This window comes from Corvus cornix, chromosome 5 (assembly GCF_000738735.6).
Source record: "Corvus cornix cornix isolate S_Up_H32 chromosome 5, ASM73873v5, whole genome shotgun sequence".
Taxonomy (NCBI): domain Eukaryota; kingdom Metazoa; phylum Chordata; class Aves; order Passeriformes; family Corvidae; genus Corvus; species Corvus cornix.
In genome coordinates, this window is record NC_046335.1 from 23,325,363 (window position 1) to 23,338,220 (window position 12,858).

Below are 12,858 nucleotides of genomic sequence, written 5' to 3' on the forward strand. Positions count from 1 at the left end.
GACACTTAACCAAACTTCATTCACTCTGCAGTGGAATAAGAGCCCAGCAATTCTGAATTAAAATCTAGACTGCTGTTCCAGAGAAAGCCACCAACTTGTGCAGATCTGATGTCTTTTCTCCTGTATGCAGATTCTGATTTGACTAAACAGGTGTGAGGGAACTTTCCAGAGGAATACCTGTCCCACTCCAGGTGCAGCAGTAAGAAACTTTTAAAATCTCTTGTGGTTTCATTCTCAGCCAGAGTTGCATCATCAGGATTTAATTCAGAATGCTGAAATCACTTTTTCCAATGGTCCTGATGCAGAGCTAGGCACATTCTTGGTACTGCCATCCTCTGTTTCCCATATGGTTCTCCCAGCTGTAGGTAATCAGACCAAGGCAGAGGAAGGATGAATAAAAACAGACTATTCAAAATAGCTTTTTCTTAGAAAATCAAGTTTAAGAAGTCAGTTTAGCATTATCCACAGTCCCATTAGCAGAGTTCCAACAAAAGAAGAAAGCAGGAGGGTTGGAATCAGAAGGATCCTTATCCTGGCTCGTAGTCCTGGCATTGATGGCTTGACTGGACAGATTAGAATCGAGGAGCTCCGTAATCATCTGGCATCCTCTCAATATTGTATCTGAGAAAGAAGGAAAACTTATGAAGACAACATACTCCACATTGCTCCCCTCCCCACTGCAGTGGTGCATTTACCCCCTTCTCCTCCTCAGGGCCACGCTACCATCTCAGGGATTCCTGCTAGGCCTTGGCCTTTGTGTAAGGAGTTGGGTGGTGAAGCATCCCTTGACCATACCAGGAAATCTTGCATGACTAAGGTGAGAACAGCACTGACTGTACTGAGAACTCCTGTTGCCTGGCTATGATGAAGAATGAGATTGTCAGTCATCCCCTGACAATCCTATGTAAGTCATGGCCTGAGTGGAATGGTACCATTGTTACCAGAGCCTTGGAAACTCTAGTAGTTACCAGGCCAGATTATGGCCAAGATGTAAAATTTATGCATGACTAAAAGCAGTCATCTTGTGACCCTATAAGTAGTGGTCTTAAGTGAGGCTCTTAGAGCTCTCCTGGACTGCCATGCGCTGCACAAGCACCTCTCTCTGAGCAGAATGCCTCTTGGTCTCAAGGCTGAGATACTTCAAGGACCGTTGCTCAAGCCTTGCCCGTTGAGAAATTCTGTGTTATTTCACTGAACCTGAGGAGAATTTTTAACTGGTACCTTCATACATTTTCATATATATGTCTTTGTGTCAGTGTGCATGCATGTGAATTGACTGAAATACTTTTTACTGAGTATAGTATGAATATTGCTTCTTGAAGCTATAATTAAGCCACTGTTGTAATTGTAGAAAACCCTACTGAATCACTTTATAAATGTTAAATCAGTCAATGATTAAGTGCTTCTAAAATCTAATTAAGACAGAGACTGTTGACCAAGTCTGGGACTAAGATTGCATGCAGCTGCACCTGGACTCCACCAGGAGTTTGGAAGGCAAGGAGATCCTCACTGAGCCTGGTGACTCAATAGGAGAACCCTTTGCACTCCTGGTCTCCGTGCAAATCATTCTAAAGTGATTCTAAGTTGATTTTCCTTTGTATGTTTCATCCATGTAGTAACAGAATGAACCTTGCCATTGAATTCTGTTAAGTTGCACTGCTACAAACTTATATTAAAAGCTGCTTTTGCTAGTGTACCTTTCTGCAAGGTGATTCTTCAAGTGGACTAAAGCACTCGTGACACCCATGCAGCAACAGGTTTACAGGCAGACTGAATAGCAAGAAGCTTTGTTGCATTTCTATCTGCAGCTCAGATCCCCAGGAAGAAAAATATTACTTCTGATAGTAAAAAGTCTTCATAAGGTTGCTGTTATTCCTCACCTTAAGCTCAGCAATCAGGCATCTCAAAAACTCACCACCTCCAGAGAAGGAAAAAAACCTGTAGTTTTGTAAGATCTGACTTAGGATTTAAGAGCAGGTCACCTCAGAGAGTGAAACTTTAGACATTCAACATATAATTCACAGAATCATTTAGATTGGAGATCAGTGAGTCCAGCCTTTGACTGAATACCACCTTGTGAATTAGACCATGGCACTAAGTGCCATGTACAGTAATTTCCTGAACACCCCCAGGGGTGGTGACTCCATCACCACCCTTGGTAGCCTATTCCAGAAATTCATGGCCACAGTGAATAAGGGGAAAAGGTGTTTTGAAAGAAAAATCTTTTGAGCCACATTCTAAGTATAGATCAGTTAAAACTTTACATATTTATAGCAGTCAAGCTCCTCATTTCCAACACTAGTATCCTTCTGAGCTGGTTTGGTTTTTAGCTAAGAAGTAAATTCAATCTCTTAGCTGAGGGTACACAAAGCTACCAAATAGAATATGGAACAAGAATGGTTTTTCCTCAAGAACCTGTAGAATGCATTTGCCTGGTAGTCCTGCTGCTGCTGCTAAGTAAAACTGATCTATGGAAACACTGGCCTTAAGGAAACTACTTCTCCAGGTAAAGACAAGTGAACATGTGGACTGCAATAAAAGAGGGTCTGTGACCAGTCTCTTCCCAGCAGTAGATGTACTTCAACTTCTGTGTACACACCAGGCCCTTTACTGCAGCCTGCACTACAGACAATGAGGGAGAGAAGTACATGGTGACAGAGTCTCTGTCAGACAAGGATTGCACTGGGCAGGGTTCCTTCTTGTCAGGGGGCCCTTACCTGTGCCTGGAAATATACATTATAGGCACTCCAGGGATTTTTCGTATTCTCCGCTTGAGCTCTTTATCCACTGTGGCCACAATGTAACATTTGTGCTGCAAAAGAAGAAGGCAAGTCAGATTCAACACCCACAGAACCCACAGAAAGGAGTCATGGCTGACCAAACGTTCCTATTCAGTGAGCTCACTGAGCACAAGAAGGCTAAGAGTCCTTAGCAAGGCATTACCAGGACTTGTACAGAATTCTACAGCAGACTAATTAAACATCCTTCTGCCCATCAAAATGGACCCAAGAAATCTCTGAAAGTCTGTCCAGCCTTTCAAGCTGACAGTTTGCCCATCCTAAGTGCTTCTTGATGCTGTCCTATACAACAGGAATGCTCAGGCAAGATAATACCTTGCACCAAATAATGTCATGCTAAGGACTGAAAGTGCCCCTTGGTGAGATTTTATAGTTACTTTGTGGGAAATTTAAGTCAGTCAGCAATTAGGAGCGTTCAGGAGTTTTTAGTATGTTAGCACAGTATAGAAAATGTCAGAAAGCAAAATACCTGAGTGACCCTCTGCACCAAGCAGTCATCAGCGTAGGTTCCTTTGTGCATACATGGCAAGCGTTCAAACCGAGGGTCCTTGGCAATTCTGTGGGGACATAAACAGCAGCATCACAGCAATCAGACCAGAGAGTACAGTAACACAGTATGGAGGAAAAAGAACAGCCCTTCCTGTGATACACAGAACATTGTTCTCAGAACAAGGGCTGAAGGGATGGAGTAAATGGTAGACAAAGGTCAACTGAAATGACCTACAAAAAAAGAATGCCATTTGTCTAGTTATTATAGCTTAAGTATTTCTTAGTACTGGTTTGTTGGATTCAAAATCTGTACAATGTTAGGCCATTGTCAAACAAAATAATCTGAAACAAGTTATCTGTGGGAAAAACTAGAACTTCTGGCATCTGATCATTTGTACCATGAATAAAGGGACACTTCACCTCCTCCCTAAAGGGCAACATCAAAGCTGTTTAGGGTATGCACTCATACACTTTACAACACAGCAGGCCAAAATAAAAAGTAAAGAACAATACATCTGAGTGGAGAGCACAAACTACACTGGACTAGTTTTGTACATATCACACAATAACCTGTCTCTAGATTATCAGTACTTGGCACCTACTCATACAGGAATAACACCAAGTATGAGTGAAAGGTTCTGTAAGACTTGGGTCACTTCTTTATTCATTTCCAGAAATACTATAATTAAAATTTTTTTTTTTTTTAGAAACAGGAAAAAGCATTACTTTAAAAGTCGTAAGAGGTTAAAAGATTTACAGATTAATATAGTGTACGCATACCTAGCATTTAATTTCTAAAACTTGAGCCATTGTACTGATCTCATAGAGCCAGAGAAATGAAACCAAGTTCAGGACCCTGCAACAACCTAACCACTGGTGCAGGAGCACCAGTCACAGTGGGCTGAAGACCTCCGTAACATCCCAGCTCGGCTAAACAGAGAAGAAGAGGGGGAAGGAGGGCGATTGGTGTGCTGCGGTTCCCCTTCCAGTCCGCACCAGCAGTGGGCTCGGCGGGGCCACCAATCCCCACGGCCTTTCCCACAGGCGCCTGCTCGCTCCCACCTACCCCCCATGCCCCGACACCCCTGCAGCGCCGCACAGACGGAGAGGCCAAGCCGAACTGAAAAGCCGGAGTGTTTGTCATTATTAAAGCGTTAAGTTCTAGAAACAGAGAAGAACACTCTGCACCTACCTTAATGCCACACGGTACTTCTGTCCTAACTTCTCGATTTCGCCCATTACGCAATCTGTGATACATGGAATACCTAAATGCAAAAAAAGCCAGTATTGAAACAAAGCAGTATTTATTCCCAGACCCCTACATACTGGCCACGTGCCATGGAAACATCATGGAACACTATAAGATATTACTTACAGTGACAACTGATAATGTTGCGAGGTGATGAAATGTAGAGCTACTGAGTTTAACCATGCCATGGTAATTTTAGATTTTTTAAGCTACTAGTACTCTACTTTTGCTGAGATCAGCATTTTAAAACTATTACTTGACTGAAACCAGAGACATTGTCAGGGTTACCATAGCTCCATGATTATAGCACATACTCTTTTTGCAAGATTTCTGTTATTCTCAGCCAGTGGCACAAGGCTGACAAAGCACATTATGAGCACACTGTGGCACTCTGTGGTCAGAAGAAGCTGTGAGTGGGGCAGACACTCACACTTGGCATAGAGACAGTCCATCATCGACTGCACTAGGTCCAGTTTGGCCTTGATGGAGAAGTTGATGAAGTTAGTGTCAACCAGGATGTGGTAAGGGGGGCCCAGCTGTGTATTATACTGGAAGAACAAGCAAGAGGGATGCTGGGGGCTGCCAGAAAGACAAAGAATTCAAATCAGTTAATTGCATTTAACATCACGTCCAATCCTACAACTTGCATAGAATAAAAGAGGGATAATGAGCAGAAAGACCCATCAGGCCTCCTGCTGCTTCCCAAGCACAATCCTTTGGTTTGGGGCACCACTTCTTACTCTGACAGTCAGAAACACCACCAGTTCCAGCCTGCAACGTGGCCGGCCCTCCCGCCTTTCTTCTCTCCCTCCCCAGTGCGTCGGCAGCACTTACACCTCCCGCTCTTTGATGGCACTCGGGTCCTCCTTCTTCTTCACGGGGGCTTTTGCGCGATCCTTCTCTTTACTGCAAAGAAAGACAGGCACTACTTGGGTACAGCGACAAGGAAGGGCTGCCAGCGGCGGAGAGACCTGGGCCGGGATCTCCTCCCGCCTCTCCCGAGCGGGACACGAGGCCGCTCCAGGGCCCCGCGGGGGACCGGGCCCAGCCGCCGCCACACTCACAGGCGCTCATCCCGGAGGCTGATCATGCGCTTCATGACCGCGTACTTCCGCGCCTTCTTCTGCTTCCCCTGCAAGGACACGGACACACGGCCGCGATAAGCTCAGGAGAGACCCGGTGCCAGCCAGCCGCCCCCGGCCCGCTCCCGGCTCACCATGCTGATCCTGCTGATCCCGTCGGTGCCGCCGCCGCCACTGCCGGTGTCCCTGCTGCGTCACTGGCCCCGCCCGGGTGCGCGTCACCTCCGGCTGCCCAGCGCGAGCAGCGGCAGCGCGGGGCAGCGGCTGCGGGCTTGCGGCCGCCGTCGGAGACCACGGTAACGGCGGGTACCGGCGTTTCCCTCCCCGCCGCCTCGGGCTCCGGCGTGGGGAACGGGCTCCCAGGGCGAGGGAGCTGCAGCCGCAGCACGGCCGCCCCGCCGTGACGGGCGTCCCCCTGGATGACGGCTCCGCTGCCGGCCCGGAGCACCCGCGGTGGGCCTGATACAGCCGCGACGGGGATCGCTCCGGGAAGGCCGCGGCGGGGCCGGGCGGGGCCGGGGCTCCCGGCGAGTGGGAAGGGCCGGCTTGCATCCGGCGGCGGCCTCCGGCTTTTCAGTTCGGCTTGGCCTCTCCGTCTGTGCGGCGCTGCAGGGGTGTCGGGGCATGGGGGTAGGTGGGAGCGAGCAGGCGCCTGTGGAAAGGCCGTGGGGATTGGTGGCCCCGCCGAGCCCACTGCTGGTGCGGACTGGAAGGGGAACCGCAGCACACCAATCGCCCTCCTTCCCCCTCTTCTTCTCTGTTTAGCCGAGCTGGGATGTTACGGAGGTCTTCAGCCCACTCACTTGAGCTTGCTGGACTGTTTTGGTTTCTTTAAGAGTTAATGTAGTGCTGGTTTTGCCACGCTCTAGCTCATGAGCTTCCTAATGAAAAGCAGTGGGTTGTCATTATCGTTGAATCTTACCTGTATTTGTGACCAGAAAGCGAATGAGCATAATTTTTTAGCTGTACTTTTTGCAGCCATAATGGTGTCGTCTGACCCAAAATGTCTTTTCTGCACATGAAAGGAAGTGTTCTCCAAGTTCTTGGACTGGTCCGGGGCACTTGGTTTCTCGTGCCCTGTGCAGGGAAGGGAGAGAGCGAGGCCCTTCTCACGGAAGCTTCCGGGATTAGTGAGATCTTGTAGCTGTTGTTATCTTCCAAATACAACCGGTTTTATCTGGTGTGCTGGTCAGAAAAAGCAGCCAATGAAGAACCACTAAGGAGTTTTTTCCTGAAGTGGTGACCTCTGTAGAACTGTGACTGATGCTCTGTCAATGAGGAAGAGAATTAGACTGAAAGAAAAACTGTGTTTATTAGGAAAACCACAGCTGAGCTTTCCGCCTGAGTGATCATACCTAGCTTAACTGTTGGTTGAGGAAATGCAGTTGGTGGAGCTCACATGATGCTGCTTAAGTTTCCCTCTGTGGTTTGGGAAGCGAAATAATTGAGGAAGAAAGGGGTGATCTACTTTCCCCACTGATGTGCAGCTGGGCATGGTGCTGAATTTTGTCCTGGCTCAGGAAGCAGAGCTGGTGTTAAGATGAGACTGGCCTGAAAGTTGCCATCTGGCTGGCTTGCTGTGTTTGAGGACAGGAGGAGCTGACAGTGCTGGTGGTGGTTCATCTGCAGTGAAAAGTCCTTAGACTTAAGCAGTTGACAGAAGTCTCTTTTTTTGTTGTTTGTTTTCTTGTTGCCACTGTTTTATAGGGCTTGTATGTAAATGCATATGACAAATTCCATCCCTAGTAAGAGAATGACTGTTTTCTGTAGACACTGACCATTGATGCAGCTTTTGTCCTTGACAGCCGATATTGGATCCTGCTTAGTGCTTTTTGCGCTGACTTTTCAGTTTTCTGTGAATGTATTTTAAAGTTAGGGTCTCATGGGCATTCCTGTTTGTTGGTTTGTGCATGCTTTACTTAGTGTGAGATAATACTGTCTCTTTCCCTAGAGAATAGTCATCTGTACATGGCATGAGACAGACGTGCCATTGGTGGTAGACATTTGTGCCCATGGATAGAGAGAGATTCTGCATAGAGATGTAAATGGTTCTCTTATTTTGATTGGATGAGGTAGTATTAACCTGCAAAAAGGCTTTAAAACAAAATTAAAGGTTTGTTGTTAAGAGAAGAATGGCAATTTATCAGTGCAAATAAAATTAAGAGGCACAGCAGATTTCCTAGGAGCTCAGTACATCCGTTCTGTATGGCATGCCCCTAGCTGGGTTTGTGGCTGTAGCCAGATGAACGTGTGTTACTGTGTTACAGTTCCTTTTGTATGTGTGTGGTTACACTTTGCTTCCTTCTGGAGCTCTGCACTGTGTTCCTCTGGCTTCAACAGCAGCAGTAAGACAAACTAAATGTATTCCCATCACAACTTGCTTTCCTTGCTGACTTGAGAGAAGCAATGGCACTATGATTCCATGCTGTCTATCCTGATTATGCCAGTACGTCTCCTTGAGTCAAACCAAGGTGAAGCTTCCCAAATCCCCATTTTCCCTGCAGGTGGCAGGAGACCATCGCTTGCTCTGTCCTTGGATCAAGATTACTAAGGCCTGTTGGATAATTCAGCACTTTTTTTTCCAGCCTAGCTATGATGGCCCCTTATATTGCTGCTTTTCAGAATTTGTTTCCCAGATTGTTACCCAGGAGTTCTTAGCACAGATACGGTTTTAATTCACACCTTCATTTTGTCGAGTGGCAATGTATCTTTGATACCACCTACTTGCAGCTAGGTTCTTCGCTTCAATGTATTCCAGCTGCAAGAGCACCCTTAAAGCTGGTGGCAGTGAGTAAGCTAGAAGGAAGTTGACTGTGTAACAGCCACTTCATCTCTGGTGACCACCTGAGTTGGTGTCTTGTTTACCACATCATGTAGGGATAATAAAATGTCAAGTTGCTGTGCTGATTAACTAATATACCTGAGATAACTGATTCCCTTTGTCCATCGAGTTCAGAAATTGTGCAAACCAGATCAAGAGATTCAGGTCCCAATTTACTTTAAAAGCCCTGTAGTTTAAATGATGGATCTTTCTTTTTATGCTTGAGAGAGAGGCTGTGTGGCCTGTGGTGTACCTCACAGAAGGGAAGGAGTTGTGGAGTGAAGCAGAAATAGCTTGAGTAGATGAACCCACAGAGACATCTTTGTGGGTCTTTTGTGACATGAAGAGGTTCTGGAAGATGCTGGAGGGAGACCTTGTGGATTCCTAAATATTGATAAGTTCCTGTGAAATTCCCCAGCTGTGTGGGGAGTAACCACACACCTTCCACAGCCAGGCCAAGCTGGAGCAGAGTTTCAACCAGTCATTTGTAACACATCTTGGATATGTACTGTGAAACAACTAAAATACCAAGGAAGTTGCCAGGTCTGTGGTCCTTAACACACAGAGATTTGTGAGTTTAGAAACCTGATGCTTTACCTAGGAGGAGAATGAGAACTTATGCCCTGGGGACTGCAACACTGTTGCAGTGAGAAAAAGTAGAGGAAGGAGGAAAATAGATGAGTGGGTGGGACTTTCCTTGAGATGTGGGTGAGGAAAAGACAGTGAGACTGGCTGTTTTCTGCAGCGCAGCCAAAAAGCTCCGCACAGGCTTACCGGTTGATTTTCATGTGCATTAGAAAGGTTAATAGAAGTGTGTAAAGGCAGCCAGATCTGTATGATTATTGTCATGGAGGGAAATAAGAGCCATCTGAAGAGGAAGGCAGAGGAGGAAGGACTAAGGACCAAGTGACAGCTGAACTGGCAGCTTGGCAGGTGGGAGGAGCACATCACATCCCCAGAAGAGGTGACTATCTTAACAGACAGCTGCCTTGGTGAGCCTGACTCTGTTCTTTTCATTCTCACTCCTTTTATGTAATCTGTGCTCTGAATGAGTAGATACCGATTATGTAGGCTCTTCTGTAGTGTTTCTTCTGGCATGTGTCCTGGTTTTTGTGGGCTGTGTCAATCCTTGCTGTTAAATTTTAATTTTTTTTATCTCAATCCTGACAGTAAACTGTAATTTAGTGGATAGTGCTGCTGAAACTGAAATCCCTTATGAAGATCTCAGTTTCCTGAATACCTAAAACAACAGTACCAAACCCAAAATCTAGTTTTTTTTGTGGTCCAAGAATTGTGAAAAACTTTTTTCTTTTTTTTTTTGAGGCTTGACTATAAATAGCCCTTTAAATCTGGGCAAAATCAGTTTGAGAACAGAATATAGCATTTTGTTGGGTATGAGGACTTGAAGGGCTACCTGATCATAGAATGGTTTGGCTTGGAAGGGACCTTAAATGCCATCTAATTCCAACTCCCCTGACATGGGCAGGGATGCCTTCCACTAGAACAGGTTGTTCAAAGCCCCATGCGACTTGGTTGTGAACACTTCCAAGGATGGGGCAACCACAACTTCTCTGGGCAACCTGATCTGGTTCCTCACTACTCTTATTTCTTCCTTATATCTAATCTAAACCTACCCTCTTTCAGTTTGAAGTCCTTCTTTTTGTCCTCTTACTACAAGCCCTTGTAACAAATCCCCCTGATCTTCTAGTATAGTGTTCATTCTCTCAGTCCCTGCCTTTGTCTTCTGTGACTTGGTTGGTGTGGCTGGAGCACTCACTGGTGAAGACTGAGGGGGAAAAAGTTGTTGAGTACCTCAGCCTTCTCTTTGTCCCGGGTAACCAGGTCTCCTGTTTCCTTCTGGAGAGGGTGCATGTTTTTCTTAGTCTTTCTTTATCACCAATGTACCTATAGAAAGTTTTCATGGCACCCTTGATATCCCTGGCAAGGTTTAGTTCTGTCAGGGCTTTAGCTTTTCTAACCTGATCCCTGGCTGCTGAAACAATCTCTCTGTATTCCTCCTAGGCTATCAGTTCCTGCTTCCATCCTTAATACTCCTTTACAAACAGCATGCAGGTTCTTAGCTGCTCTGTGAAACCTATGGAGGCAAGGATGTGTTTTGTTCCATCTTGAACGTGCTAGTTTCAGGGGGTTGTATAACAAAATGAGATTGTGACAGATAGAGGTTGAGGATATGATGAAGCCTTGCACCTCATCAACAGTGATACTTTTATAGCATCTCTCATGGACTTGATGTCTAGTGATGCTCTTGAATCTTGCATCTCTCATGTGTTTCTGCTTGCTAGATTTATCCATAATGGAGAGATCTAACGTTTTTCTCTCCTTTTTTTTACTTTTCCAGGAAAGCTAGCTAACTGCAGGCTAAAGGAAACAGCACTGCAGGACAACCCTTTTCCCACAAAGAGGAAGAAACTGCTGTGCTCAAGTCCTTGTCTTTCAGCAGTGATTCTGTGATGCAAGTTCCAAGAATTACTCTTTCTGTGATGATCTTCTATATGGCCTCTTCTTGCTGATGTTTGTCCCAGATTGGGGCACAAAGTGGAAGGATGCTGAAGAATGGGTACCTTCTTTTTGGCTTTTAGAACATGGGCACTTGTGTAAAGGTATGTGATTGCTCTTTGGTTGGAGGGGTGGACTATGTGCTGAGGCCAGCAAAGGGGATTTGCTGGGCTGGAAAGTCATGGCTATTGTTGGGGGGAAATACCTTGTTTAAGCTTTCTGCATGCTGATGTCCGTTACTGCTGCTGTCGAGATGACTGATGAATAACTCCCCTTTTGTGTTTGTTTTAAAAAAAAAAGGCAGCTTGGATGCACAATGTAGCTTCTCACTAACTGAATGGTGACATGGTGAGCTATATTGTATGCATTACTGTATGCCAAATCCTTTGTCGAATTGTCACATGTGTTCCTTGCTGCTGCTCTTGTTCCATCTGTCAGCTATGTCTTATCAACCAAACAGCATGTTGTTTTTCTGGGTGTGGTATTTTTACTACATGTTTGTTTAGCAGTCCCCTCAGTGAAAACTTGAGTCTAGACTGGTGTCTCTAAAAATTGCTCTAAACTTAATGGTGTACAGACAGAAGGTTTTAGCTTTTGTGTTGATCAGTAAGAGTTTCAGCAGAGATGCTCCACTCCACAGAATTGAGTTGGAAAATGCAAATGGACTCTTTTCCAGTTGCATTCGTATGTTCTGTAGTAGACTTACAGGGCAAAAATAGATTGAATCTGCCCTAGAAGGGTTTTGTTTGTTCTGAACAAATGGGGATGGTCTTGTCTGCAACTTTTATTCCATAGCTTTTTCTTCTAAGGTTGTTGGTTAAGGGTCAACTTCTGTCCATTTTGGTGGTGGCTCTGTAATGTGCTTTCGTATCAGAGTAGAAGTTAACTTTGTGACTTGCAAGTAGGTGTGACAGTTTGGATGAGTGGCTTTGGCCGCTGTTGTTGAAGTTGCAAAAAGTATCTCCTTCCTGCAGTACCCAGAGCCTGCTCTCACTGTTTTCAGAGGGATGATATGTTGTCCTTCTTATCGATCCCTGAATCTGAATGGGAATCTGTGACAAAGGGAGAACTGTTAATTGTAGCATGTTGTGCTGTTCACATATTTCAATCTTATGGAATAATGCTTTAGGAATGTCCTTGGAGAAGAAGACAAATGATCAATAGGCATTTTTTCTGAGGAATCATAGATTAAATTTAGGCCAGTGTATGTGAGGAAGAGTCACTGGACTGGACTTGGCCTATTCTGTGTTCTAGATGCAGCTGTGATCCTCGGCTGTCTGTCTCACCGAAGGGACCTGATGTTTTACATTATTGGTAAGTGAAGGAAAGGCTGCCACTGTATTTGTTGACCTCTCCATAGGCTTTAGAAGGGTTTCTTGAAAGACTTTGCTTTAATTTTAGTTTAGAGTTTACCTAACAAACATGAAGTTACTGTCACCCCACACTGTGCCCTCCACCTGGCAGACTTGCCTCTCGACCATTCTTCTTGTTCCTAAAGTCCTTTCATTGACCAAATTCCTGATCCATCCCCTTACTTTTTCTTTCAAGAACTAGTGGAGGGTTGTTGCCTCTGTGATGCTTCTTAATCCAGCCTTAATGTGATGTGCAGGAGCTGTGTGGTTATCTGACTGTTTCCCTTACAGGAATCTCTGTAGTTCTAACTTGCAACTTGAAGGGAATTCCATGTCTTTGTTGGGATGTCTGCAAGCCTTACCTGAGACTCTCTACCACCTTTAACTATTTCCTTTGTTTGAAGTCATCTGCAGAGTTTTAAGAGATTTGGTATTTTCTAACCTTACTTGTATCATAACACAAACCATAAATGTTCACGCAATAGCATCTGCCTTAAATACCTAATTTGCATTTGAGTAGAATATCATTAATGAAAAGACATCTTGGGCT

At 45.3% G+C, this 12,858-nt stretch overlaps 2 protein-coding genes across 6 annotated transcripts in view; one reads left to right on the forward strand and one right to left on the reverse strand.

Moving 5' to 3' along the window:
- FCF1 (FCF1 rRNA-processing protein) lies at positions 1-5,842 on the reverse strand. Its single transcript, XM_039552091.1, has 8 exons — positions 5,753-5,842; positions 5,601-5,668; positions 5,371-5,442; positions 4,967-5,115; positions 4,480-4,552; positions 3,268-3,355; positions 2,718-2,812; positions 1-621 (listed from the first exon to the last, which is right to left on the reverse strand). The coding sequence occupies exons 1-8, from the start codon at positions 5,753-5,755 to the stop codon at positions 573-575; spliced, it is 597 nt and encodes a 198-aa protein (XP_039408025.1). The 5' UTR covers positions 5,756-5,842; the 3' UTR covers positions 1-572.
- Positions 5,830-12,858, forward strand: part of AREL1 (apoptosis resistant E3 ubiquitin protein ligase 1) — a 23,306-nt gene continuing 16,277 nt past the window's right edge. For 2 of the 5 annotated variants that reach the window (XM_039552087.1, XM_039552088.1), the window contains exons 1-3: positions 5,830-5,914; positions 10,799-11,060; positions 12,211-12,270. In XM_039552087.1, coding sequence (XP_039408021.1) covers positions 10,970-11,060; positions 12,211-12,270 — 151 coding nt within the window. In that variant the 5' untranslated portion in view covers positions 5,830-5,914; positions 10,799-10,969. Of the gene's footprint in view, positions 5,915-6,247; positions 9,432-10,798; positions 11,061-11,256; positions 11,305-12,210; positions 12,271-12,858 lie in introns of those variants that run through there. The other 3 variants (XM_010392872.4, XM_010392924.4, XM_039552089.1) reach the window with 3 other exon arrangements.

Bases quoted from the DNA above. Each gene is read 5' to 3' on its own strand.
- FCF1 (XM_039552091.1), bottom strand. The intron at 5,443-5,600 runs GTGAGTGTGGCG...CTTTCTTTGCAG, and splicing joins AGCCTCCGGGATGAGCGCCT to TAAAGAGAAGGATCGCGCAA. The intron at 3,356-4,479 runs GTAGGTGCAGAG...ATGTCCCCACAG, and splicing joins AAGTACCGTGTGGCATTAAG to AATTGCCAAGGACCCTCGGT.